The 26,899-nt window shown below is 43.3% G+C and overlaps 1 protein-coding gene across 5 annotated transcripts in view; it reads right to left on the bottom strand.

The window, feature by feature from the left end:
- Positions 1–26,899, bottom strand: part of LOC122930542 (interleukin-5 receptor subunit alpha-like) — a 141,828-nt gene that overhangs the window by 10,493 nt on the left and 104,436 nt on the right. For 4 of the 5 annotated variants that reach the window (XM_044284010.1, XM_044284014.1, XM_044284013.1 and 1 more), the window contains 6 exons: positions 24,847–24,955; positions 24,594–24,769; positions 23,340–23,533; positions 20,367–20,508; positions 6,332–6,413; positions 3,735–3,831 (listed from right to left, as the gene is read on the bottom strand). In XM_044284010.1, coding sequence (XP_044139945.1) covers positions 3,735–3,831; positions 6,332–6,413; positions 20,367–20,508; positions 23,340–23,533; positions 24,594–24,769; positions 24,847–24,955 — 800 coding nt within the window. The remainder of the gene's footprint in view (positions 1–3,734; positions 3,832–6,331; positions 6,414–20,366; positions 20,509–23,339; positions 23,534–24,593; positions 24,770–24,846; positions 24,956–26,899) is intronic. The other variant, XM_044284012.1, reaches the window with a different exon arrangement.

A 26,899-nucleotide genomic window follows, 5' to 3' on the forward strand; every position in this document is an offset into this window, starting at 1 on the left:
GTCTCTGTGTTGGGATCTGGGAGCCTTGTGTCTGGATGAAGTCTTGCTACCTGTTTGGAGTGAAAACAGGTTGGTGCTGCTATCAGCAAGGACTTTTTGAGGCAGAATTGCAGCATGGTGTGAATTACCACCAACACCGCAAGGTGACTTTTTTGTTTGAATATGACTGCTTGTTTTGTTATTTGCCTAAAGTGTGAATAAAACACTTCACTGTTTTATCTAAAGAACTCGTTGTTGACTCTATACTGTGTCTGCTAATCCTGTCTACCAGAGCGAGTCCTCACAATATATACAGTACAGACCAAATGTTTGGACACACCTTCTCATTCAAAGAGTTTTCTTTATTTTCATGACTATGAAAATTGTAAATTCACACTGAAGGCATCAAAACTATGAATTAGCACATATGGAATTATATACATAACAAAAAGTGTGAAACAACTGAAAATATGTCATATTCTAGGTTCTTCAAAGTAGCCACCTTTTGCTTTGATTACTGCTTTGCACACTCTTGGCATTCTCTTGATGAGCGTCAAGAGATATTCACCTGAAATGGTTTTCACTTCACAGGTGTGCCCTGTCAGGTTTAATAAGTGGAATTTCTTGCCTTATAAATGGTGTTGGGACGATTAGTTGCGTTGTGGAGAAGTCAGGTGGATACACAGCTGATAGTCCTACTGAATAGACTGTTAGAATTTGTATTATGGCAAGAAAAAAGCAGCTAAGTAAAGAAAAATGAGTGGCCATCATTACGTTAAGAAATGAAGGTTAGTCAGTCCAAAAAATTGGGAAAACTTTGAAAGTGTCCCCAAGTGCAGTCACAAAAACCATCAAGCGCTACAAAGAAACTGGCTCACATGCGGACCGCCCCAGGAAAGGAAGACCAAGAGTCACCTCTGCTGCAGAGGATAAGTTCATCTGAGTCACCAGCCTCAGAAATCGCAGGTAAACAGCAGCTCAGATTAGAGACCAGGTCAATGTGACACAGAGTTCTAGCAGCAGACACATCTCTAGAACAACTGGTAAGAGGAGACTCTGTAAATCAGGCCATCATGGTAGAATATCTGCTAGGAAACCACTGCTAAGGACAGGCAACAAGCAGAAGAGACTTGTTTGGGCTAAAGAACACAAGGGATGGACATTAGACCAGTGGAAATCTGTGCTTTGGTTTGATGAGTCCAAAATTTGAGATCTTTGGTTCCAACCACCGTGTCTTTCTGTGACGCAGAAAAGGTGAACAGATGGACTCTACATGCCTGGTTCCCACTGTGAAGCATGGAGGAGGAGGTGTGATGGTGTGGGGGTGCTTTGCTGGTGACACTGTTGGGGATTTATTCAAAATTGAAGGCATACTGAACCAGCATGGCTACCACAGCATCTTGCAGCGGCATGCTATTCTATCCGGTTTGCGTTTAGTTGGACCATCATTTATTTTTTAACAGGACAATGACCCCAAACACACCTCCAGGCTGTGTAAGGGCTATTTGACCATGAAGGAGAGTGATGGGGTGCTGCGCCAGATGACCTGGCCTGCACAGTCACCGGACCTGAACCCAATCGAGATGGTTTGGGGTGAGCTGGACCGCAGAGTGAAGGCAAAAGGGCCAACAAGTGCTAAGCATCTCTGGGAACTCCTTCAAGACTGTTGGAAGACCATTTCAGGTGACTACCTCTTGAAGCTCATCAAGAGAATGCCAAGAGTGTGCAAAGCAGTAATCAAAGCAAAAGGTGGCTACTTTGAGGAACCTAGAATATGACATATTTTCAGTTGTTTCACACTTTTTTGTTATGTATATAATTCCACATGTGTTAATTCATAGTTGTGATGCCTTCAGTGTGAATCTACAATTTTCATAGTCATGAAAATAAAGAAAACTCTTTGAATGAGAAGGTGTGTCCAAACTTTTGGTCTGTACTGTATATATATATATATATATATATATATATATCTTATGGGAAGATAGTGTAGATAGATATCGGTGGCAAGGTAATGGGATTGGGGAGGAATGGACGGAGGGACTAAAACAGTTCAGAAAGAAAGATGTAAACATAAACATAAACCTCTTAATTATATGTATACTAAGGCCAGAAGCCTGACTTATTATGTGTAAAACTGGTGGACTGGAATTAGTGATGTGTGAGGAGGACTGTGACATAATGGAAATAACTGAGACATGGCTGGGTGATAGCAATGACTAGGCAGTTAATGTACATTAACACTGACCTCCACAGTGGACCATCCCCTTAACTTTGACCTCCACCATTTCCTGCCCCCTTAACAGAGACCTCCACAGTGCTCACCCCTTTAACAGTGACCTCCACAGCATTGCACCCCCTTAACAGTGATCTCCACAGCGGCCTCCCCTTTATTAGTGACTTCCACAGTACACCATCTCCTTAGCAGTGATTTCCACAACACCCTGCCCCTTAACAGTGGCCTCTACAGCAATCTTCCCCTTCCACTGACCTCCATAGCATAACGTCCCCTTAACTGTGACCTCCACAGCACTCCACTCCCTTAACAGTGTCATACACAGCGCCTCTGCCCCTTTAAAGCTGACCTGCAGCAGTGAAGAAAAATTGCTGGGTTGTTATGGAAATCTGGTGTAAAACTGTGTGTATGTGGAGACTAAGGACCTGCGAGCTTCTATTGGCTGATAAGGAACATGTGACCATGTGTATGGCAGTTGGGATATGAAGAGAAAGACCTGCAGGCTTCTATTGGCTAATGTAGGTCATGTGATGTGCTATATTTGCATTTTTTGTGAATATCTCAGGAACAGTACGTGCTAGCGACCCGGTCTAAAACATTCCAGGACACCTGATGTGCCTGTGTGCTGCTTTGCCTGTGTCCGCCATGTGTTGCACGGGGAACAGGAATCTGCTTGTCCTGTCTGCTCCTGTTGTGTATGTTCTGTGCCTTTGGTGAAAGGGCTTCTCGTTTCACCAGAGGGAGGACATCTCTGTCTTGTGTATTGTTCATGTTAGCCTGGCAGTGTTTTGCTGTTCCTGTCCTATTTACATTCTGCCTTCTGTGGGAGGGCTCCTGGGTTCTCCTGAGGGAGAACATCTATTCTGTGTGCAGCTCTTCTACCACCATGTGTCATTCTGCATGGGGTTCAGGCTTCTGCTTGTCTGAGTGTTTTCGTAGCTGAGACCGCCATGTATCTGTTCTGCATGGGGTCCAGGCAGCTGCTAGTGTGCTGGTTCCCATTTGTCTTGTCTGTACTGTATCATTTGCAGTTTGTTTGGGTTCCAGTACGGTATGTGTGCCTTGGTTCCAGTCCTTGTTTGTGTGGACTGCTGAAACCTGCTTTCACTTTCAGCAGCTTTCACTTCTGACGATTACTAACAGCCTTATCTTTTAATGTAGAGCAGATAATGTGAAATTCTTGTTATAAAACTTAGACTGTTAGCTTTTACATAGGACCAGTCCCATACCTCTAGCTGTACCGAGCCTGAGATATGAGAAGAAAAACAGACCTCACCCTGCATCTGTTGCCTGCTCTGCCCTGGATGAACTGTTAGTTACATTTCTCAAATGCTGAAGCAAAGCTTGGGCAAAACTCTTAAAAAGTTAATCTGCTCAGCTCTTCCTGCTCTATGTTGCCTGCAAATTCCACAGAATGTTCAATGTGAAGGGTTCACTGTTTTAAATTCAGTCTACTCCTGTTAATGCACAATTAAAAAATAATAATAATTCAGGAATTAGTCTCTGTTCAACAGAAATTTACCTGTGTTCTTAAATCATTTTCTCCATTCATATACAACCAGTTTTTGATATTTTGAGATGGATGCGGAATTGGTTTAAGAAGCAGTATTTTCATATATCTGCAAAATGATAATATAATGCATTTTTGTAAGAATGTAATAATATAGTAACCAGATAATTGAAAAAAATTTAAGGAGAAAAACTATAAATCATATCAATAATATTAATACTGATACACTGATGAAAACATTATATAAATGGGGAAAAGGTGGTCTAATACTCTGCCTTAGTGTAAAAAACAAATCAAAAACAAAAACATACCAATTATACATCTTACAATGTTACCTCTACTGAAAGGTGTGTTTTAGTTTTGTATCCTTCTTGTGTTAACAGTTCTGGATCATCCATTCTTATGTTATGCCATTCCTTTATTAATCCTTTTAGAAGTTATGAATGAATAAAGATCAGTTTGCAATGAATATTCAGGTGGGTGTTACCAGTTGGTGGTGTGTCCCTGCACAGTTTGATACTATCCAATCAGTGCTGCCAGTGTCAGACTGTGCAGGGACACACAATGAATGCCCAGGCCGGCTTTAAGATTCATCTTCTATAACACATTACATTGCTTATGCAATAGAATGTATTTTACTGTAAGTGATCAAAAGATCACCTATTAAAGTCCCCATGTGGGACTAGTAAATAGTAAAAAAAAAGTTTTAAAACGTTTTCTTAAATAAAAAAATAAAAAAATAAAAAAAATATTTTGCCATTGGAAAAAAGCTCTTGAGTGGAAAACATGACTAAAATAAAATCCCCTCCACATATTTGGTATCGTCACATCCATAATACATTTATTAGGCAATTTATCCCATAGAGTATCCCAGTGGATGCCGTAAAAAGCTGCTCTACATTATACATTGCACATATCCATGGTTATGACCACCTGCAATCCAGCATCAGTGGCCATGCTTGAGCACTATAGGAAAAAGCCACACGAAGAAGAGCAGGGGGCGGCACAGTCAAACAAGCACACAGTCAGTGTAAGGCAATCACAAACGTTCCAAGGCCAGCGAAGAAAGGAGCGCTCGGCGGTGCACTGCTGCAAACAGTGAGTAGGATATAATAATGGTCGGTAGGTAGAAAGAATATGCAGCGGCACTCACCGGTAGCGTTCAAACAGCTTTATTCAGCCACAATCAGGCAGGGGGTGGACAAGTCAAACACGCAGTGACAGCGGCGGCCGTTTCGCGCTAATTGCGCTTCATCAGGCTGTGCTTCAATGCGCATCTGTGTCCGCACTTCCTTTAACCTCTAGTGCAGGCCGACGTCATACAAATGGACGAATCAGGCCGCACATAGGTGAAAGGGGTTGCGCTCAACAACTAAAAACATAGACAAGTGCAACAAGTTTGCAACATATCAGCAAGAAAACAGACACAAATATACAAGTAAATAGGACACATACGAATGTAAAATCAAGAATTTTTGATTACAGGAATGGGCTGAGGTCGTTTCTATCATTCAATCCAAGCTCTCCCAAAGCTTGTGTGCGCAGGATCCACCAGGCTTCCCTCTGCAGGAGGAGGCGGTGTCTATCTCCTCCCTGTGGAGGAGTGGGTACTATTTCTAAACCGGAGAATGAAATGCAACTGATATCCCCATTATGGGCCTCTTTGACATGTTGGATGAATCTAGGGCACCCCTTTCCTGTTCTTATTGAATTCAGGTGTTCCCTAAACCTTTCAAACAGGCACCTGATAGTTTTGCCGATATAAAATCGACCGCAGGGGCACAATAGCAGATACACTACATATGTGCTCCTGCAATTAATAAAGGTGTTCACTTTATGTTGGATACCTGCAAATCCAATGGATTTCTTCAGGGAGTTATAATTGCAAAACGAGCAGTTGCCACACTTGAAATTCCCTTTAGGTAAATTGCTGTTAAGCCAATTCTCATTCCTACTGGGCTTAAACCTGCTTCTGACAAGTATGTCTTTTATGGTATGTGCCCTTCTAAAAGAAATCAGTGGTTTCTGTTCAGTGAGTTCATACAGGCTTGCATCTCTCCTCAATACGTCCCAATTTTTAAAAATAACGGAGCGAATACGCTCTGCCATGGGACTATATTTAAATGAAAATGCAAACCTCCTGAAATCTGCGTCCCTTTGTTTATTTTCATAGTTGACCCTCCTAAGTAAACTGTCTTGGGAGAAATCCTTCTCAACCTTCCTCATGTCCTCCTCCAATGGTTCTTCAGGAAAAAGCCCTTGCCTCTCTGGTGGCTGGGACTGTGGGAAGACACACAGGCACGCATACGCAGCAGCCCTCCTCCCGGCCACCTTGCATCTGAGCTGTAGCAGTGGCCATAACCCTGGATACGAGCAGTGTATAATGTGAAAGAAAAATGAACCAAGCCAGCAAAGGAGGCAATATGGACAATCACAATACATTAGTAAGTGCCTTGCATTAACTTTGTCTACATAATTCATGCCATTTTCTGAAGTGAGACAACCCCTTTAAGTAGACAGCCTATGTTGTGAGGCCTTAGATATCCAGCAGTTTAAGAAGCTGCTCTACAAAAGCTTGTTTTAGATCATATAAATAGAAAAATACTTACCTTTTACATAAGAAGAAAGCAATAGCAGCAAAGAAAGCGGGTACAATCACAAATAAAATCCATTCCGGAAAGACGGTATTATCTAACAAAGAGAATGGAAGTATATGAAATTGATGCTATGAAGAGTTTTGTCGTTTTTTAGTATACTATAAATTTTAATATTTTGATCAAGCTTAAGTGTAATTACAATTTTTTGTTCAAGATTTCTTGAATAAATGTATTTAGGGTGCAGTATTGGTCCTGTATTACACCAGCTGATGCGGCTGACGATTGTCCTTCCCGACAATCACCTGTTCGTCAGTGAAGGAGACCGCTGCTATTACATGCCGCGTTCTCCTCCACAGTATGAGTAGGAGTGATTGCTTTGCCTTTGCTCATCACCATCATTATATGCCAGCAGAGGAGAGTGATTAAACAGCAGGAAATGCCGATGGCAAACAATTAATATTTACTCTACTTAAAAATTTGCGATTGGCCGATAAACGTTCTCGTTCATCATGTAATTTGCAGCACCTTTACACAGGCAGATTATCGTTAACGAGCGTTCCTATGAACGCTTTTTAGGGTTGACCTTACCAACCATCTCCAGGTCTAACACAGCCCTTAAAACATTTTGGGTGTGATTTATCAGAGATTGGCGATGTACACTAGTCTATGATGACCCCATGCACTGCTAGAGGCATGTCGCCTAATTTATGACGAGACATATGCTTCATTATAAATTAGGTACAGCATTCCTCAGTCTGTGTGCTTAGACTGATCTCCAGGCTGGCGTAGATTTCAGTATTCTTTTATGCCAGAAAAAGTGTAAAAGATGATAAGTGTGACGAGCCCAATCGCCCCCCGTCCTCTACCAGCCTTGGTTACACCCCTTTATGGGAAAGTGCCGAAGGCAACAGAGATACACAAAAATGATATGATAAATCCGGCCCTATATATTCTTATTTTAGTAAACCTTTTATGACTTAGAGTACTAAAGATATGTTCTTCTAAGGTTTAACCTTCATCGAAATGTGAACAGAAAAAAAAAAAATTGCTAGCTCCCAAGATGTATGTTGACTGTCATGAGGCTGTCCCTAACTTAGCGTATAAGTGTCCTTGCCTTGTGACTAAGGCTACTTTCACCCTTACCTTCTAAATTCCGGTACTGAGATCCAGCAGAGAATCTCAATACTAGAATTAAACGGATCAGTTTTGATTTTGATCATCAGTATTTATCTGTTCCGTTATGATGCGGTTGTGTGAAATCAAAACGCAAAAAAAAAAAACGGATCCGTCACCATTGACTTACATATTTTTTTCCAGTTTTATGACCAGACACAAAACCGCAGCTTGCAGTTGTTTTGTGACCGGTCACAAAACAGAATGCTGCCGAACGGAAGACGTCCTGATGCATCCATTCAGAATGCATGAGGACCAAACAGAAACATTTTTTCTGGTATTAAGATCCTCTGCTGGATCTCAATACCGGAAAACAACAACTCAAGTGTGAAACATGCCTAAGCAACTTGAGGTTTACAAGGATGGAGATCAGCAAGGCACTTACTTATCCTATAGAATTCAGGCTGAATAAGCACACAAATCCATGCTGTGCCACAGTAATTGGATATGTACCTTACAGCTCACCTGAGCTGTTTGTCACAAGGCACCCAGCTTCCCATCCAAAGGCTATGCAAACATCCCGCTGCCAAGTCTGTAACAAGCAAGAAAACCAAAATGGCAGGAGTCACGTGATTAAATCATGTGACCGCTTTCTTAGGCTACTTTAACATCTGCAATGTGGTGTCCGGTTTTGAGATCCGGCATAGGGTCTCAAAACCGCAACAGAACAATTCTGTTTTGTCCCCAAACGGGACAGAAAAGAACAAACCAGAACAGAGTAAACAAGAATGAATTCCATTGCGGTTTTGTTGTTTTCCTATGCCGGACACAAAATCGCAGCAAGTAGCGTTTTTGTGTGCAGCATGGGAAACTAAAGAAGCTGGATCCAGCATCAAAAAACGGTGCCATATCAGTTTCTTTTAGACATGAAAAAAACAGATCAACCACTTCAACCATTGTACCATAAGTCAATCCGGTTTCTTTATTTTCAATATAATACAACTGGATCCATTCTGAACGGATGCAGCTGGTTGTATTATTATAACAGAAGTGTTTCACTGTGGTTTTAAGATCCTCTGCTGGATCTCAAAACCATACAGAAAAACGCAGATATGAAAGTAGCCTTACCCATCCACTTCTTCTTCTGTGCAGGCGCTGGATGAGTAAAAATGCTGACTGGTGTCTGTGGAGGATTCAGCTGTTCATGGGTAAGAATGGGGACATGTGATTACACCATATGACACCTTATGACCATTGCCATTTGGGTTCCAATTAACATGGTGGAAGCGGCGGTGGGATGGTTACATAGCTGGGGACCAATGAGACAAGTGCCGGTGATCTGAAAATGACATTACAGTCTAATTACTGTAGCACAGTATGGACTTGCGTACTTGTTCATTGTGGATTGTTTTAAAGTGGCCAACCCCTTTTTATTGTGTAGGGGCTTTTTCCTGTCTGAGACATCTTCACTAGTGTTGGGCGAGCATGTTCGGCCGAACACTAATTTTACTGGAGAATCGTGATGCTCAGCACATCGCGGTGTTCGGCCGCAGCCAATAAACGTGCAGGTAAGTACTGGCCCTGACTGTAATGCCGTATCCATGTTGGCTGCTGGTGTGAGATTGTGAAACAGCTATTTCTGCATAATGTCTGTTCTTAAACTGTCATTTGGAATTCCGGGTACTAGAGGCCACTGTTTTGCAGCTACAGCCAGCACACTCTGAGATTTGAATATGCAAAACAGATGATGACTCATGCTGATGACTCATGCTGCTGCCTGTGAGTGAACCAGGAAGTGTTGATCTGGCATGGTGGAAGGATTGTGCTGTGAGGGACTGAATCCGATTCCATCCTGGCTTGCAGATGTCTGGCAGTTAATGGACACTCAGAAGGAGGAGAGTAGCTGTTATACCCTGACTAAATCCAGCTCTTTTGAAAGAGAGGTTGTCCCAGGAAGACCAGTTCAGTGTGTGGACAGAAGGCCTTATCATCAAGCAAGGCCGCACGGTTGCTAAGAGGTTGGTGGCCATCCCTGGTAGGCTGCATCCTTGGGCCCATAAAGGATGCAGGTCAGTACACCTGGTTACTGATTGTTATATTGTGTGGTGCCTGAAGTTACTGAGACTAGCCTAGGCCTAGCATTAGTTAGTTAGTTAGGATTAGATTGTTTTGCTAGGCTGTACTGTACTGGACTGCAGCGCAGTTATTGACTTGCAGGCTCTGCTGCATTTGCCAATGGCTAGGGGTGTCTTCTGTAGCGGCACAGCACGACTTGCAGGCTCTGCTGTGTCCGCCATCGGCTAGGCCTGTCCAGTGGGCAGGGACATTAACTGTGGGTCCGGGGATATATAGCGTTTTCTGTGCATGTTTGTATTGTTTTGGTGATGCTTATGTTATTACTCGTTGTCTAAGTAAAGTTTCTGTTCTTGCATAGTAAACTGGTGTCAGTGTCGCTTTCCTTGTCTGTGACTTCGCTGTATTCTGGGGAGCCCACCTTGGTACATGGCTTACACTGGCATTGCAGTGATTGGCTGGGCGAAACGTGCCATCGAGTGCTATAAAGCACCCGATGACACGTGCTCGGCTCAGTATTAGTCAGGGAGAACTGGAGAGCAGAAGGGAGAGATAGTGTAGGGAGTAAAATAGGAATAAGGACTATAGTTGTATGTGGCAGCAATATATATTTTTAGCGCAACCTGTGCTAAATAGCTTACAATTGTTTGGCCGCTACAGACAGCGACATTATCTGCGCTACATCTCCTGTATAACGTGTGCGCAGCCTAAAAATATCTGTAACATCCAGTGTACTTTTTCCGTAGACGGTGTCTGCTGTGTACAGTTACATTACCTGTGCTACATCTCCTGTATAACGTTTGCGTATCCGAAATATCAGTAACGATCATTAAAAAAATTTAGTTGCTGGTGGCAGCGACATTACCTGCGCTACATCTCCAGTATAACGTTGGCGCATCCAAAATATCAGTGACATTCATTCAGTGTCATTTTTTATTAGGCGGTGGTGATAGCTACATTACTTGCGCTATACCTCCTGTTTAACATGTACGCATCCTAAATATCGGTGACATTCATTCAGTGTAATTTTTTTTAGGCGGTGGTGACAGCGACATTACTTGCGCTATACCTCCCATTTAACGTGTGCGCATCTTAAATATCAGTGACATTCATTCAATGTAATTTTTTATTAGACGGTGGTGATAGCGACATTACTTGCGCTATAACTTCTGTTTAACGTGTGCGCATCCTAAATATCAGTGACATTTATTCAGTGTAATTTTTTATTAGGCGGTGGTGACAGTGACATTACTTGCACTATAACTCTTGTTTAACGTGCACATCCTAAATATATCTGACATTCTGTGTACTTTTTTGCGCATATACTTACAAAACCTGCGCTACTATACATGCAACATATTTGCAAACATATATACCATTTAATATGCGCAAGGTGAGCAGTAAGGGATGGGGAAGTGGCCGTGATGCTGATGGTGGCCGCGATGCTGATTATCTTGTGCCAAAAGCCATTGAAAAGCAATTGAAGGTGTTTGCTTAACTCATTTAGTTTAAATAACACGTCTCATAAATCATGAGTGTTAACTCTACTACATCCGTACAGTGACAGTATCGGTGGTACCTCTCCTGTATAAGGTTTCCTCATCCCAAATACCTGTGACATTCCCTGTAATGTTTTATGAGCTGCTGGTGATAGCATTGACATTATCTGCGGGATATCTCCTGTGTGACTTTTCCACATGTTTGCACATACACTTACAAATCCTATGCTACTGTACGTGTGACAGACTTTCAATCATATATAAGATTTAATAAGAAGAAGGCGAGCAGTAAGGGACGGGGCAGTGGCCGTGATGCTGATGGTGCACACAGAGGCCATGGCCCTGGGCGTGGTGAAACTGCGCCTGCTGCCAGAGCATAAGAAACATACTCATCCACCATACCTAGCTTCATTTCCCAGTTTGCAGGATGGCGCAGAACACCACTCTCGAAGTCAGACCAGTGTGACCAGATGGTCGCCTGGATTGCAGCAGATAATGCTTCCAGTCGGTTAAGCACCACCGTGTCTTCCACAAAGTCCAGTCTCAGTAGCCAAGAGTCTGGTCAACAGAATCCTCACTCGGATATTCCATGGAGTTGTTTTCATCGTCCATTCCTTAATTTGTGCCTCTCGCCAAGCCTGCTTGAAGAGGGACATGAGGAGATCTTGTGCCCTGATTCCCAAACTCTAGAGCATCCACAGTCAGAAGAAGATGACGGTGGGGAACGGCAATTAGTGTTTAACAAGGTGGATGATGATGATGAGACACAGTTGCCAATAAGTCAACCGCAGTTAGTGTCTCAAGAGGTTCATGATGAGGATAAGACACAGCTGTCAATACCTGAGGTTGTTTCTAGGTCAACAAGTCAGGAGGATGACCAGAGCGAGGAAGTGGAATAGAAGGTGCTGGACGATGAAGTCACTGACCCAACCTGGGAAGGTTGCAAGCCGAGTGAGGACAGCAGTACAGAGGGGGGAGGTATTTGCTGCACCAGAACAGGCTGGAAGAGTCAGTGGGATAGCAAAAGGGACACAAGGCAGGCCACACCAAACAGGCCCACGACTGTTCCAAGGAGCAACCCCTTGTGGAAATCTCCCTTGCCAAGAGGTAGGTGCTCCACAGTATGACGCTTTTTTGAGAAAAGTGCGGATGACAAAAGAATAGTAGTAATAGTAACCTCTGACGTACCAAAATGAGCCGGGGCATGAACACTAGCAACCTCACCACCACCAGCATGATCCACCACATGGCATCCAAGCACAGTAATAAGTTGGACAAACACCTGGGTCCACAATCTGTGTCTGCCTCCTTTTCCCCTGCCTCCTCTTCACCTATGGGCAATCCCCTGTCAAAGGCGCAGGCCCGGATGCCTCCCGCCCTGCACCTGGACCTTTGCAAGCACCGTCAGCGACCACATCCACTTCCGTTTCCTACCGTAGCATCCAAATGTCCAGGCATTTGAACGCAAGCACAAATACCTAGCCACCCACCCACAGGCCATAGCACTAAATGTGCAGCTTTCCAAATTACAGGCCCTGGAAATGTTGCCATTTTGGCTTGTGGACACTGAGGCCTCATGCAGCCTGATTTTGGCAGCTGTACCACGTTACGCAGTCCCCAGCCGCCACTATTTTTCAAGGTGTGCCATGCCCGCCTTACACCAATATGTGTCCCGTCACATCACACTTGCCCTGACCAACGCTGTTACTGGAAAGGTCCACTTAACCACAAACACATGACAAGTGCATTTGGCCAGGGATGCTACATTTCCCTAACGGCACACTGGTTGAAAGTTGTGGCGGCTGGGAGCGAGTTGTACCCTGGGATGGCACAGGTGCTACCGACACCAAGGATTGTGAGCCCTTTGTCGATCAGGGTTTCCGCCAGCACCTACGTTAGTGTCTCAAACCCCCACTTCTCCTCTGTGTCCTCCTCCACTTCCACCTCTGCATGCAGCACCAGTCAATCATCAGTCGGTAGCAGACTGGAAGCAGTGTAGCACTGAAGTAGGGAAGTGGCAAAAGTCTGTGCTGAAGCTGATATGCTTAGGGGACAAACAGCACATCGACGCAGAGCTGTGGCAGGGGATAAATGACTGGACTGAGCTGTGGATCTCGCCACTCAACCTAGAACCAGGCATGGTTGTATCTGATAATGGCCGTAATTTGGTTGCGGCTTTGGGGCTCGGCAAGCTCAGACACATCCCTTGCCTAGACCACGTCTTAAACTTAGTGGTTCAGTGGTTTCTCAAAACATACCCCAATTTGCCTGAGCTATTGGTGAAGGTGTGCCACTTGTGTGCCCCTTTCCGCAAGTCATCGACAGCTTCAGCCGGTCTGTCAATGCTGCAGCAGCACTGGAAATTACCATCTCACCCACTGTTGTGTGGCATTAGCACGTGCTGGAACTCCACGTTCCACATGTTGGTCAGGCTTTGTGAGCAGCAGAGGGCAGTAGTGGAATACCAGCTGTAACATGGTCATCGCCTTTCCAGTCACCTTCCGCTATTCACAAACCTCTGTGAGGTTTGAAGAAACTGAGGAATCAACACAGATGGTGAGCGGCGATAACGCTATTATACAGCGTTACCATCCCACTTCTGTGTCTACTCAAATGCTCGCTGCTCACAATTAAGGACGACATTTTGCATGCAGAAGAGGTGGAAATGGGGGAAGAAAGTATACAGGGTGATAGCCAGACCCCCCTCAGTTTGGGAATTGGATGATGAAGAGGAGGAAGTGGAGGAGCAGGAGATGGTTGCATCCCCTACAGAGGGTAGTACCCATTAAAGTTTAATTCCATCTGTTCTGCATGGGTAGGCAGAAGAGGAGGAAGAGGATGAGGAGATTGAGAGTCTGATGACGACAGCGAAGTCTTGCCGGTTGGTACACTGGCACACATGGCTGACTTCATGTTAGGCTGCCTTTCCAGCAACCCATGCGTTATACGCATTTTAGACAACACGGATTACTGGTTGCTCATCCTTCTCGACCGCCGCTACAAAGAGAACTTCTCATCTCTCATTTCTCTGGTGGAGAGGACAAGCAAAATGGTGTAATACCAGAAGGTCCTTGTTGAAAAATAATTCCTAAAATTTTCATCTGACAACGCTGGCGGCAGAGTCAGTAGTTCCTTTGGCAACCGATGAGGGGAGACAAGTGGAACACACAGCAGTTCCAACAGAGGCAGGGCAACACTCTCCAAAGCCTTGGACAGTTTCATGACACTCCGCCAGCACCCTCACACTGATGCCCAGCCTACTGTCACAAGGAGGGAAACATTTTGGAAGATGGTGAAGAAATACATAGCAGACCGTGTCAGCGTCCTCAATGATCCCTCAGTGTCCTAAAACTACTGGGTGTCCAAGCTGGACACGTGGCACGAACTGGCGCTCTATGCCTTAGAGCTGCTGACCTGCCCTGTCGCCAGTGTTTTGTCTAAGTGGGTATTTAGTGCTGCTGGGGGCATAATAACTTATAAGGGCATCCACCTGTCAACTGAAAATGCTGACCGGTTGACTCTTATAAAAATGAACAAGGCCTGGGCTGCCCCTGACTTCTCTACTCCACCAGAGGAAAGCGGCTGAACATAAAGGCACTCTAAATGTGGCTTTTATGGTGTATCGAATACATTGAATTCCCATGCACCCCTTCCACCACTAATAAGGGTATATGGTTCAATCTCCCTTTTCTCGTCTTCCTCCTCTATCATGTCAACATGCTTATTAGGCTGTAGTGATGAGCGGCATAGGCAATATTCAAATTTGCAATATTTCGCAAATTTTGGGCCGAATATTCGCCATCAATTTTCAAATTCGAGAATTTGTGATCTCCAGTCATTGTTTACTTGATTGCAAAAATCAGCAATATAATACAGTTGCAAGAAAAATTATGCGAGGCCTTTGTAATGATATGGATTTCTGCACAAATTGGTCATAAAATGTGATCTGATCTTCATCTAAGTCACAACAATAGACAATCACAGTCTGCTTAAACTAATAACACACTAAGAATTAAATGTTACCCTGTTTTTATTGAACACACCATGTAAACATTCACAGTGAAGGTGGAAAAAGTATGTGAACCCCTGGATTTAATAACTGGTTGAACCTCCTTTGGCAGCAATAACTTCAACCAAACGTTTCCTGTAGTTGCAGATCAGATGTTCACAACGGTCAGGAGTGATTCTTGACCATTCCTCTTTACAGAACTGTTTCAGTTCAGCAATATTCTTGGGATGTCTAGTGTGAATCGCCTTCTTGAGGTCAGGACTCTGACTGGGCCACTCCAGAAGGCGTATTTTCCTCTGTTTTAGCCATTCTGTTGTTGATTTACTTCTATGCTTTGGGTCGTTGTCCTGTTGCAACACCCATCTTCTGTTAAGCTTCAGCTGGTGGACAGATGGCCTTAAGTTCTCCTGCAAAATGTCTTGATAAACTTGGGAACTCATTTTTCCTTTGATGATAGCTATCCGTCCAGGCCCTGACGCAGCAATGCAGCCCGTAACTATGATGCCCCCACCACCATACTTCACGTTTGGGATGAGGTTTTGATAAGGAACAGGGCCCACCCCTAATTAAAGCATAGAAAACAAGGAACAAGGAAAAAGAGGGACAGCACACCAACATCAAAACCTCATGGAAAACCGACCAGAAGGAGTGAGTCAAATCTATTACAAATAATACTAATAGTACTAGAATAGTCCAAAAATAGCATAATTTTATTAGAAAATCACAAGAGGACACATGATTAACGCAAGTCACACAAATGTAAATTTAGGCTCTCAGGGCGGTGACCTCTTTAGGCGTCTTGAACAGGTTGAAAGTAAGTGGATAATTAAACTCCAGACCCAAGTTAAATGATAAGGTGCCTTTTGCATCCTTTTTGTGAATATCTCCTCCTTGAATCTCCTTGCTGTGTCCAGGTTCTTTTATGTTTTATGTGATTACCATGGATGTGTGTGTGATGGAGTCTTGAGTGGGTTGTGGATCATGCGAGGGGTCAATCAACTCATGAGCATGCTTGCGTTATTGAGAATGGGTATACATGATGTGTTCTGCATGGGATTTTAAAGACAGACAATGTATGTAATAATGCAACAAATAGATTTCGGGGTCATTTAGGGGGATGGTACTCATGTAGGAATGGGCGTGGTGATGTCATTGTGTCATGCGCTCATTTATAGTTAGTCTACTGGGAGGGGTTTTGACCCAATCACATAACAGCACTTTTTATATTATGTGTAACAATTCACCTTTTGTACTTTTGTGAGTTTATTATCATTATGTTTTTATTCATATTAATTACAATCTATTATCACATATAATATTGAATATTTTTCTGGAAAATATTTTATCTTTGTGCGCACAATGTTGTGCATCACAGAGAGACAACTAGTTGAACACAATCTTTTCCAGCCTTCTTCTAGGCTGGGTTAGAATTGCTAATTCGGTCATGCACAATTTATTATAATGTTGGGGTTGATTTATATTGCTAATTATATGTAATGCACTAGTGTATCATGTAATATGAGGTTGATTGCACGCACTAACCTTTAATTTTTTTCTTTCACAGGTAAGATATACATTTTTTTTAATTTTTGTTTTTTACATGCGCAAGCGTCAAAACTTTTTCCCCCATGTATCTCTGTTCCAGTTTTCCTACACTGAATTATTGTATAATCCAGTGTACGTGACAACCACCCCTGTGCAGTGTGTGGTATGTGTATAGCGCAATAGCGCTGCACATCCATGCACTATATTGTTATATACATATATGTATACATATATATTAAAAATAACCAAAACCTAAAAACATCAATAGGTTTTATATTCCAATTATGATCAGTGATGGGGTTATTTAACTTGCTGTGTGCCTTGCCCATTTTGATGAGTGTCTATGTATGTTGCTTCTATTTTAGGATGTCATATTATGATATTATATACTGCATTTGAAATCTACCATTTGGAATGAAATTACATCCATTCGATTACAAATTGGTGGCTTGCTTGTATTGGATCTGAATAATGTAAAAATGTAATAGTGGCCGGTCCGCATGCCCTCACCCAACATGGTGGTTGCGGAGCGCCAGTCATTCCACGCATGCGCCGGGCTGGGGCGCCGCCCGCCGCTCCTGGATGACGATCGTCACGCAGTAAAAGCCATAAAAGCCATCAAAGCCATCCTCCGGACCGGTGTGGCGTGGCCTGCGGCGCGGTGTTCATTGTGGAATGCCGGGCGCCATGTGTGGAGCACTCACCATGTGATAGCGTTCAGGTGAGTTGAAGCATGCGGATGGCAGGCCAACCAATAACAGTGGTTTGGTTGAATGACAGCCCACTAGCAAATGAGATACAGTTATTCCACCTACTTAAGGCATCATCTTCACCACACCAACCAGCACCCCTTGAAAAAGCTGTACGCGAAACGTGCATTGGGGAGTGGACCGGTGGTGTTGCTGTACGGTATACCATAATTGTGTGGTCAGTATTTTTTCTATGTGCTGGTTACAACTCTATTTACCTCATTGCCTCAGCTAGCCAAATGTGGTGTGTATTATCACGTCCACTTTTTGGCATCTGTTCTACAAATAGTGCATTTAGGTAATTTATGTTAGTGTGTGGATATTACATATCCTCTTATTGATGACCAATTGGAAAGTTTTATGCACATGCACTTTATTTATACGTACCGGCAGTTCACCATCGGTCCCCTTGGTTTTTAATATGTATTGTGACCTGTATCAATTGTCTTTGTGTGACTTGCGTTAATCATGTGTCCTCTTGTGATTTCCTAATAAAATTATGCTATTTTTGGACTATTCTAGTACCATTAGTATTATTTGTAATAGATTTGACTCACGCCTTCTGGTCGGTTTTCCATGAGGTTTTGATGTTGGTGTGCTGTGCCTCTTTTTCCCCACACATATGTTTCTTCCAAACTCAACTTTGGTTTCATCTGTCCACAGGATATTTTGCCAGTACTGCTGTGGAACATCCAGGTGCTTTTGTGCAAACTGTAAACGTGCAGCAATGGGTTTTTTGGGGGGACACCAATGGTTTCCTCTGTGGTATCTTCCCATGAAATCCATTCTTGTTTAGTGTTTTACGTATCATAGATTCGCTAACAGGGATGTTAGCATATGCCAGAGACTTTTGTAAGTCTTTAGCTGACACTCTAGAATTCTTCTTCACCTCATTGAGCAGTCTGCGCTGTGCTCTTGCAGTCATCTTTACAGGACGGCCTCTCCTAGGGAGAGTAGCAGCAGTGCTGAACTTTCTCCATTTATAGACAATTTGTCTTACCGTGGACTGATGAACAGCAAGGCTTTTGGAGATACTTTTATAACCCTTTCCAGCTTTATGCAAGTCAACTATTCTTAATCGTAGGTCTTCTGGGAGCTCTTTTGGGCAAGGCATCATTCACATCAGGTAATGCTTCTTGTGAAAAGCAAGCCCAGAACTGGTGTGTGTTTTTTTTATAGGGCAGGGCAGCTGTAACCAACACCTCCAATCTCATCCCATTGATTGGACTCCAGTTGGCTGACATCGCACTCCAATTAGCTCTTGGAGATGTCATTAGTCTAGGGGTTCACATACTTTGTCCACCTGCACTATGAATGTTTACATGGTGTGTTCAATAAAAACATGGTAACATTTAATTCTTTGTGTGTTATTAGTTTAAGCAGACTGTGATTGTCTATTGTTGTGATTTAGATTAAGATCAGATCACATTTTATGACCAATTTATGCAGAAATCTATATCATTCCAAAGGGTTCACATACTATATCTTGCAGCTGTATATTCACGAAAAATTTGTGATAAATTTGCGATTAGAATATTCAGCACTATTCGTGAATACAAATATATAGTCTATGTTCTAAATATTCGCGAATTCTCGAAGCGACGATATTCGCGATTAAAATTTGCGATTTGAATATTCGCGCTCAAGACTTTTAGGCTGCCCTCGCTCCTAATGTTTCACAGGGTCATCTCAGCAGCGGGCCCTCACCCATAATGTTTTAGAGGGTCACCAGCAGGCCCTCACCAATAAGGTTTTTGATGGTAACCAGCAGGCCCTCAACCATATTGTTTTAGAGGGACAGCTGAGCAGCAGGGCCTCACCCCTAAATTTTTAGATCGTTAGCTTGGCAGCAGGCCCTTGCGCACAAAATTTTAAAGATGGTCAGCTCGGCAGCAGGCCCTCACCCACAACATTTTTTAGATGGTCAGCTCGGCAGCAGGCCCTCGCCCACAAAATTATTTAGATGGTCAGCTCGGCAGCAGGCCCTCGCCCACAAAATTATTTAGATGGTCAGCTAGGCAGCAGGCCCTCACCCACACAATTTTTTAGATGGTCAGCTCGGCAGCAGGCCCTCACCAACAAATTTTGTAGATGGTCAGCTCGGCAGCAGGCCCTCACCCCTAATGTTTTAGATGGTCAGCTCAGCAGCAGACCTTCACCGCTAATGTTTTAGATGGTCAGATCAGCAGCAGGCCCTCGCCCTTAATGTTTTATAGGATTACCAGCAGGCCCATGCTCCTAATGTTTTTTAGGGTCACCAGCAGGCCATCATTCATAATTTCTCAAGGGTGTGTATGATTCCCTCCTTTATGTGTAATAAAGGGTGTATTGGAGTACCAGATCAATGTAATTTTTGGCAGTTTCACTTAGTGCATAGGCTTTATGAGTGTAGAAGACCCACTACCTGAACAATTGTACCACAATGTGAATGAGGCTCTCCTTTATGTGATATACAGGTTGTGTCTCTTCCTTGTATTTTTTGGCAGCACTTGCACTTTATATACAAGTAAATATACAGGAACGAATGTTTCATAACATTTTTCCTCTAAAATATATTTCATCTTAAGTTTGGTGCATATTATTGTCAGTCTATAAAAGTGGTAAACTACTCGGACAACATTGTTCCCAACAGCGACCTGGGAGTCCAAGATGCATCCAGACATCCTCCTCATGCTGTTCCAGAACCATTTCAGTGTTTTTTTCCATCAATTTCTGACCTTTTACTATAAACCAGACACCCTTCTCTCTTCAGAGCAGGTGGTGCCTCGTTTAATTCTCTCATTGACTTCCATCCGAGCATCCCGAGCTGTTCTATTTGAGCACCTGAGCACTTTTCTGCTCGACCAACACTTTAGTATGTTCTCTCTTTTGGTAGATTTGCTCTGTAGTTTTCTAAGATTTATATCCAATGACATGTGAACATCATATTATGGAATATGCATGCCAAGTTTCAAGTAATCCGTTTCGAAGGACAGTATAGGTGGTAATTTAGTATGTTCTCTACTTTGACATTCTGAAAACTTTTGAAATGGTAACTTTTTGTATACAATGTATCATACCTTTACTTATAAATACTGGTACACTCCATTCTCCCCATAATTTGCAGAATTCCTGCCTGTGCCGAGCCCTTATTTGCACATAATATTTTTTGTTCTTTACCAGATCAGTAAATATTTGTTCTTCTTTTTCAGTGTAATATTGCTGTAATATGGAAAAAATGATACATTTTTTAGCAATGCCTTCTTTATATTCATCCATGTATAAGATCTCACTGTAGCTACCGTACTGTAAAATATGATGTGCCCCTTTGTACATGTTCCTTATGCCTCATTGACACATCAGTGTTTTGGTCAGTGATCACCATCAGTGATTTTGAGCTGAAACCAGGATTGTAGCCTCCACAAACATAAGGTCTAAAGTAAAGCTCTGCACTTGTTATGTGTCAGACCTGGTTTTGGCTCAAAATAACTGATGATAATCACTGACCAAAACACTGACATGTGAACACTGGCGTACATACAGGGGTCGCAGTTGCGACCAGGCTCAGAACTCCAAGGGGCCCGGCCACCTGTGGTCCCCTGGCCTTGCCCTGCAGTAGTGCTGTACGGTAGGGCCCGCGGCCCGCCACCCAGTGCTTCTCGCTTCCGTGCGGCCCACCGCCTGCCCCTTTAATATACTTACCCTCCCCGGCCGGCGCTTCACCTTTCTGAGCGCGCACACTGTCAGGATGTAGTGCGCGCACTATGACCTGATGCTACACACTGTCAGGTGACAGTGCAGCGCCGGCTGGGAAGACAGAGAGAGGAGTGCGACTTATGCCGGAGGCCCGAATAGGATTAGTAGCCCCGCAGTGCAGAACAGGTAAGTATTGGGGCCTGGCCAGGGGATCACTCTGTGGGCTGCCGCTGCTGATTGATCTGATCCGAATGGGGCTGAGTGGGGTTCTGATGGGGGTCTTTGGGCTGATCTGAGGTCTGATGGGGGCTGAGTGAAGGTCTTTGGGCTGATCTGAGGTCTGATGGGGGTTTAGTGGGGGTCTGATAGGATTCTTTGGGCTGATCCGAGGTCTGATGGGGGCTGAGTGGGTGTCTTTAGGCTGATCTGAGTTCTGATGGGGGCTGAGGGGGGGGCTGATGGGATCTTTGTGCTGATCTGAGGTCTTATGGGGGCTCAGTGGTGGTCTGATGATGATGGGGGTCTTTTGGCTGATCTGAGGTCTGATTGGGGCTGACTGGGGGTCTTTGGGCTGATCTGAGGTCTGATGGGGCTGACTGGGGGTCTTTGAGCTGATCTGAGGTCTGATGGAGGCTGAGTAGGGGTCTGATGGTGATGGGGGTATTTGGGCTAATCTGAGTTCTGATGGGGGCTTAGTGGGGGTCTGATGGTGATGGGGTTATTTGGGCTGATCTAAGGTCTGATTGGGGCTGAGTGGGGGTTTGATGGGGGTATTTGGGCTGATCTGAGGTCTGATGGGGGCTGAGTGGGGGTCTTTGGGCCGATCTGATGGGCAGGTCTGATGGGGCTGAGTTGGCAAATATGAGGTTTCTCTGGAGTGGCAGAGAGACTCACTGAGGCCACCAGCCATTTTAGTCCGATTACAGCCACTCTGCAGCTTTGGCTCTAATCTAACTGAAATGGCTGCTGCTGGCCTCAGTCTTTCTGCCACTGCTGCTCTTAGGGATGCCAGATGTCCGGTTTTTAGACTCCTGGTCCGGCTCAAGGCCAGGATGGACGGCCAGAAGTCCCATGTTGTTATGGATAATGGGACGGCGGGTCTGGCTCAAACATGGTCACTTTAAGTACCAATGGTAGGGGGCACGGCCTGGCAGTATGCCCGGATCACACTGCACGGTTATGTGGGGTCACAAAGTTATCAGAGCTGCAGGTCCAGCAGGAAGTTGGAAACAGAAGAGCGTGGGAGCCACTGCTAGTCTGCCACCGCCCACTTGCTCAGCAATCTGACTCTATACTACAGTGACTCACCCCACCTCGCCTCGTTCTCTCTCTCTGTCAGACATTTCTGCCAGCCTGAGCCAGGCCCAGGAGAAGCACTCATTCAGCCAGCCAGAGCCCACACTGAGCCCAGCCAGCCTCCAGCATTCAGCCTTGCCAGTTGCCACTGACTTTCAGCAGGTCGATTCAGCAGCTCTCAGCCTGAGCCAGCCCAGCTGGTATTAGTTACTATCTGGCCTTGGTATGTTCTGTATATTATTATATTTGAGCTGGCCTGGTATAAGTTATACAACTTCTGGTATATTAAGATGTGTAACTTATACCAGCTGTACATATATAATCATATAAGGAGCTACCTAGGTTATACCAGCATGCTCCATATCCCTATATACAAAAAGATGTATAACTTATACAAGCTGTAAATATATATTTATTTACAGGAAATACCCAGGTTATACCAGCATGGTCCATATCACTATATACAAGATGTATAACTTATACCAGCTGTACATATATAATTATATACAGGAGATACCCAGGTAACATCATCAGCATGGTCCACTATATCACTATATACAAGAAGATGTTATACCGTATATCATCTTCTTGTATATAGTGATATATAGTATATAATATATACCGTATATACCTACATTCACATGCACGCGTATGGCAGGGAGGTGGAGGCAGGTTGTGGGGGGGTGGCGGCGAGTCGGGGGTGCGGCGACGGAGAGGGGGCCCTATGGATCAGTTTCGCACTGGGGCCCCATGGATTGTGTTTACGCCCCTGCATGTGAATGAGGCATAATTATTGAAATTCAGCTGAGCCAAATGTTTTCCGATCTTTTATTTTTCCCTGCACTGCACCGTTATGGCATGGCATGGGGGAGTGGTAGTTCCTGTACAATGGCACACCATTATAATGGAGGGATAGATCCGTCCAGTTCAGAAAAAAAAAAAAAAAACACCCATGAGGTTGACAATTTTTGTCATGTACTGCCACGTGCTACTAGCAATGGCTTAGTACCTCTGCCAGCAGCATCAGCGGTGGGTGTCAGCTATACGTTGTATGTGCTTACCCTGAATATTACCTTTGACTTGTCCTCTATTAATTTTATTTCATACAGAAAATTACCCTCTTCCTCATCATAATATGTAGACGTCATTCCCTCTTCAAGGCCACTGATCACGATACTTGGGGGTGGAAACCATTTTATTATAATTTTCCCATTTTCAGATAACACTTGAATATTTCTTGGAGGGGTAAGTATTTCTACAATAAAGATGAGATTACAGTGAATTCATGTTTCATTTTGCAGTGTTGCATAGGGAAAATAGCAGTAAAGGAGCTTAGAGTAAAGTAATATTTGGTGGGGTGGGAGAGGGTTCAAGATACATTTAAATATTAGGCTATGTTCACGTTATTTCCATGCCAAAATCCACAAAATTCTGCAGCAGAAAATCTGTAGCATTTCTGTTTCTAATCTGCAGCAGACAAAAAAGGCACCAGCTAAATTCTGAAATTCTCATCTGCTTTGCTGGTACTGTACAACGCTGCAGATTTGCTGCACAAAAAGCTGCAAAGGCAAATCCGCAGCTAATCAGTCACGTGTGAATCCAGTCTAAGCCCTCTGGCACACGAACGTGTGCTTCCCGTTGCCATATTGCGGACCGCATTTGCGGATCCGCAATACATGGGCACCTTCCCGTGGGCATTCCGCATCACGGATGTGCACCCATTCAATTCAATGGGTCTGCAAATCCAGAGATGCGGAATAATGCAGGATGGAAGCACGGAACGGAACCCTACGGAAGCACTACAGAGTGCTTCCGTGGGGTTTCGTCCCGTACTTCCATTCTGCAAAAAGATAGAACATGTTAAAGTGAATGGGTCAGCAATCCGCTGCGGCTGCCCCACGGACAGGGACGCAGCATGACCATGGGGCACACACGTTCGTGTGCAGGAGGCCTAAGGGTCAGTTTTAGATTTCTGCTGAGAGGTCCACTGCAAAATAAACACTGGATTTATCCAACATATCTTTCCACCATGTGAACATGGCCTTATCCTGCTTGAATCCATAGAATCCATAGAACGTATATGGAATCTGTAAGCCTCACATTGTTTTAATCTGCACGATGGGGAGATGCAGCAGCAGCCATGCGGGCCACAGGAGCAACGCAGGTGCCGGGGAGCAGGGTAGGTATACCGTGTATTAGGTGCGTTTTGGGTGGCATTATACGTGTTGGATAACCCCTTTAGTTTTTCTAAGTGCTCTTTTTTTCATTTTCCAGTAGTGTATTTAGGGAAAGTAAATTAATCAAGTGCATCTCACCTACAGCTTCAGGCCTGAATGTTTTTGAGAAATTATATGAGCCACAAAAAAAACCGATCCTTATCTTATTCAGAGATGTGTCTGTACAGCCTGAAAGAACATCTTTCATATAACAGCCAACATTCTTTTTCTGTCCTTTCAAGTAGTGTGGGCAAGCAAACCATTTAGCGTTTAACCTGTGCAGAGAAAAATATGTACAGAGTTAGTGTTTTTTGTTGCATATGGCAGGAAAAAAAATGATATTATGTTATACCTCAAAGCAAATGAGTAGTTGATGTCATCAGGGGCATCTGTTCCAAAGGTCCAGGAACAATTTAGACTGGTTATGTTGAATAATATACATGACACATTGGTGATGTAAACTGAAAAAAAGAAATACACATCTTTATGAGTGAAGCGGAAATGTATTCAATGCAAACAATACCTGATACCAGAACACAGGACAATGTATTTTATATCCTGAGAAGTTTACAAACTCAAAGCAACGGCTATTCAAAGGGAAGAATCAACTTCCAATGGATTTACAGCTGTCGGTAGAGGTATACAGTTTGGAATTTTGAAGTGTTTGTATAAATCCTTTACGTTATGCATTTTGTAATACAAGGCCACTTCTGTATAATAAACAATCGCTGATAAAGTAATAATTCAAGGCATTTCCTGTAGAAAGTTTATAAAAGAGGAGATAAATACTAAGCTTAATAGGGTTGTGATCAGGACATACAGTACTTATCCTGAGAATAAACTAGAGTTCAATATGACTACCTAACCTAACTGGACCTACTGTATACCACAGTGTATGGCCGATATTACATTCATGTATGTTTATGGAGCTAACAATGACTGGGATTTACAGAACTAATGGGGGAACCACTGTAATGAATATATTCATTTATAAACAATTAGCCGCAGTTAAAGGGGTTGTTTCAATTCAGAAAGTGGCATTTATCATGTAGAAAAGTTAATACTAGGCACTTAATATATTGTAATTGTCCACATTGCCTCGTTTTCTGTCTCGATTCATTTTTCCATCACATTATACACTACTCAATTTCATGTTTACGACCACCCTGCAATCCATCAGCGGTGGTTGTGCCTGCACACTGTAGGAAAAGCATCGGCCTCTCTGGTGGCCGGGGCTGTGGGAGCACACATAGGCTGGTACTTTTCCTATAGTGTGCAAGCACGGCCACTGCTGATTAATTTCAGGGTGGTCGTAACCATGGGAATGTGCAGTGTATATTGTGTTGGAAAAACAAATCAAACCAGAAAAGAAGGCAATATAGGCAATCACAAGTGGCTTTTATCAACTTCCTCTACATAATAAATGCGGTTTGCTGAAGTGAGCAAGACACGAGATGCGCTGACAAGTTATTGTATTCATCACTTTGTGAATATACGTGATCTACTGTATATAGGAATGGATGTGAGTTGGGAACCTAATAGCTTATTGACTCTGTTGTTTTTAATTGCTCACAGATTACTCTCTTAATAGGGTTGTGATCAGGACATACAGTACTTATTCTGAGAATAAACTAGAGTACGATATGACTACCTAACTGACCTCTCAGAGATGAAAGCTGTGATGCAGACAGTTTATTGCCCAGTTTGCATATTGTTATCTTGCAAATACTTAAAGGTGTGCAATTGTGTCTTCTGTATATAGTTATTCAATTGTTTTATTGTGTAGCCTATATTGTATATGATCTAGGACTTGTTTTTTTTATATTGTTATTCAATATTGTCCATTCAGCCCCTTGGGTGAGTGCTGAACACTTTTTCACAATCACAAGTACTCTACATAGAATCTATAGCTATCTTCTTGTAAATTTCGTTTTATTAACAAGTATAATAATAAAATGATACAAGTTTAACATAATATAAAATGTGATAAAACATCACCATCACAAATGGAAGTTTGTACATATCATAACCTGTTGTGACATCACAGGGATAACACTTCCTAATTTCAAAAAGCATATTAAGAAACGTGATTATTTGAAAAAACATCAATATAAATCAGTACGGAAGTTGATTCAGAAAATGGTGAAGGGAAAGGAGGGGTGGGAAGAGGGGAGGGGAGAAGAGGGAGACAAAACAAGGGGTCAAACAATGTGGGGGAGAGGAAAAAAATTGTCACATGTTTTGTTAGAAAATTCAAGAGCATAAGGAAAGAAAAGTAATTAGAGATCTAAATGTATGAACTTTAGTCAAAGAACTTAGACAGTTTGCCAGTGGAGATATAGCTACACCACTTGGACCAGATCCTGAGATACTTTTCAGGGCTGCCAGCAATTATCCATTTTAGT

This window comes from Bufo gargarizans, chromosome 3 (assembly GCF_014858855.1).
Source record: "Bufo gargarizans isolate SCDJY-AF-19 chromosome 3, ASM1485885v1, whole genome shotgun sequence".
Taxonomy (NCBI): domain Eukaryota; kingdom Metazoa; phylum Chordata; class Amphibia; order Anura; family Bufonidae; genus Bufo; species Bufo gargarizans.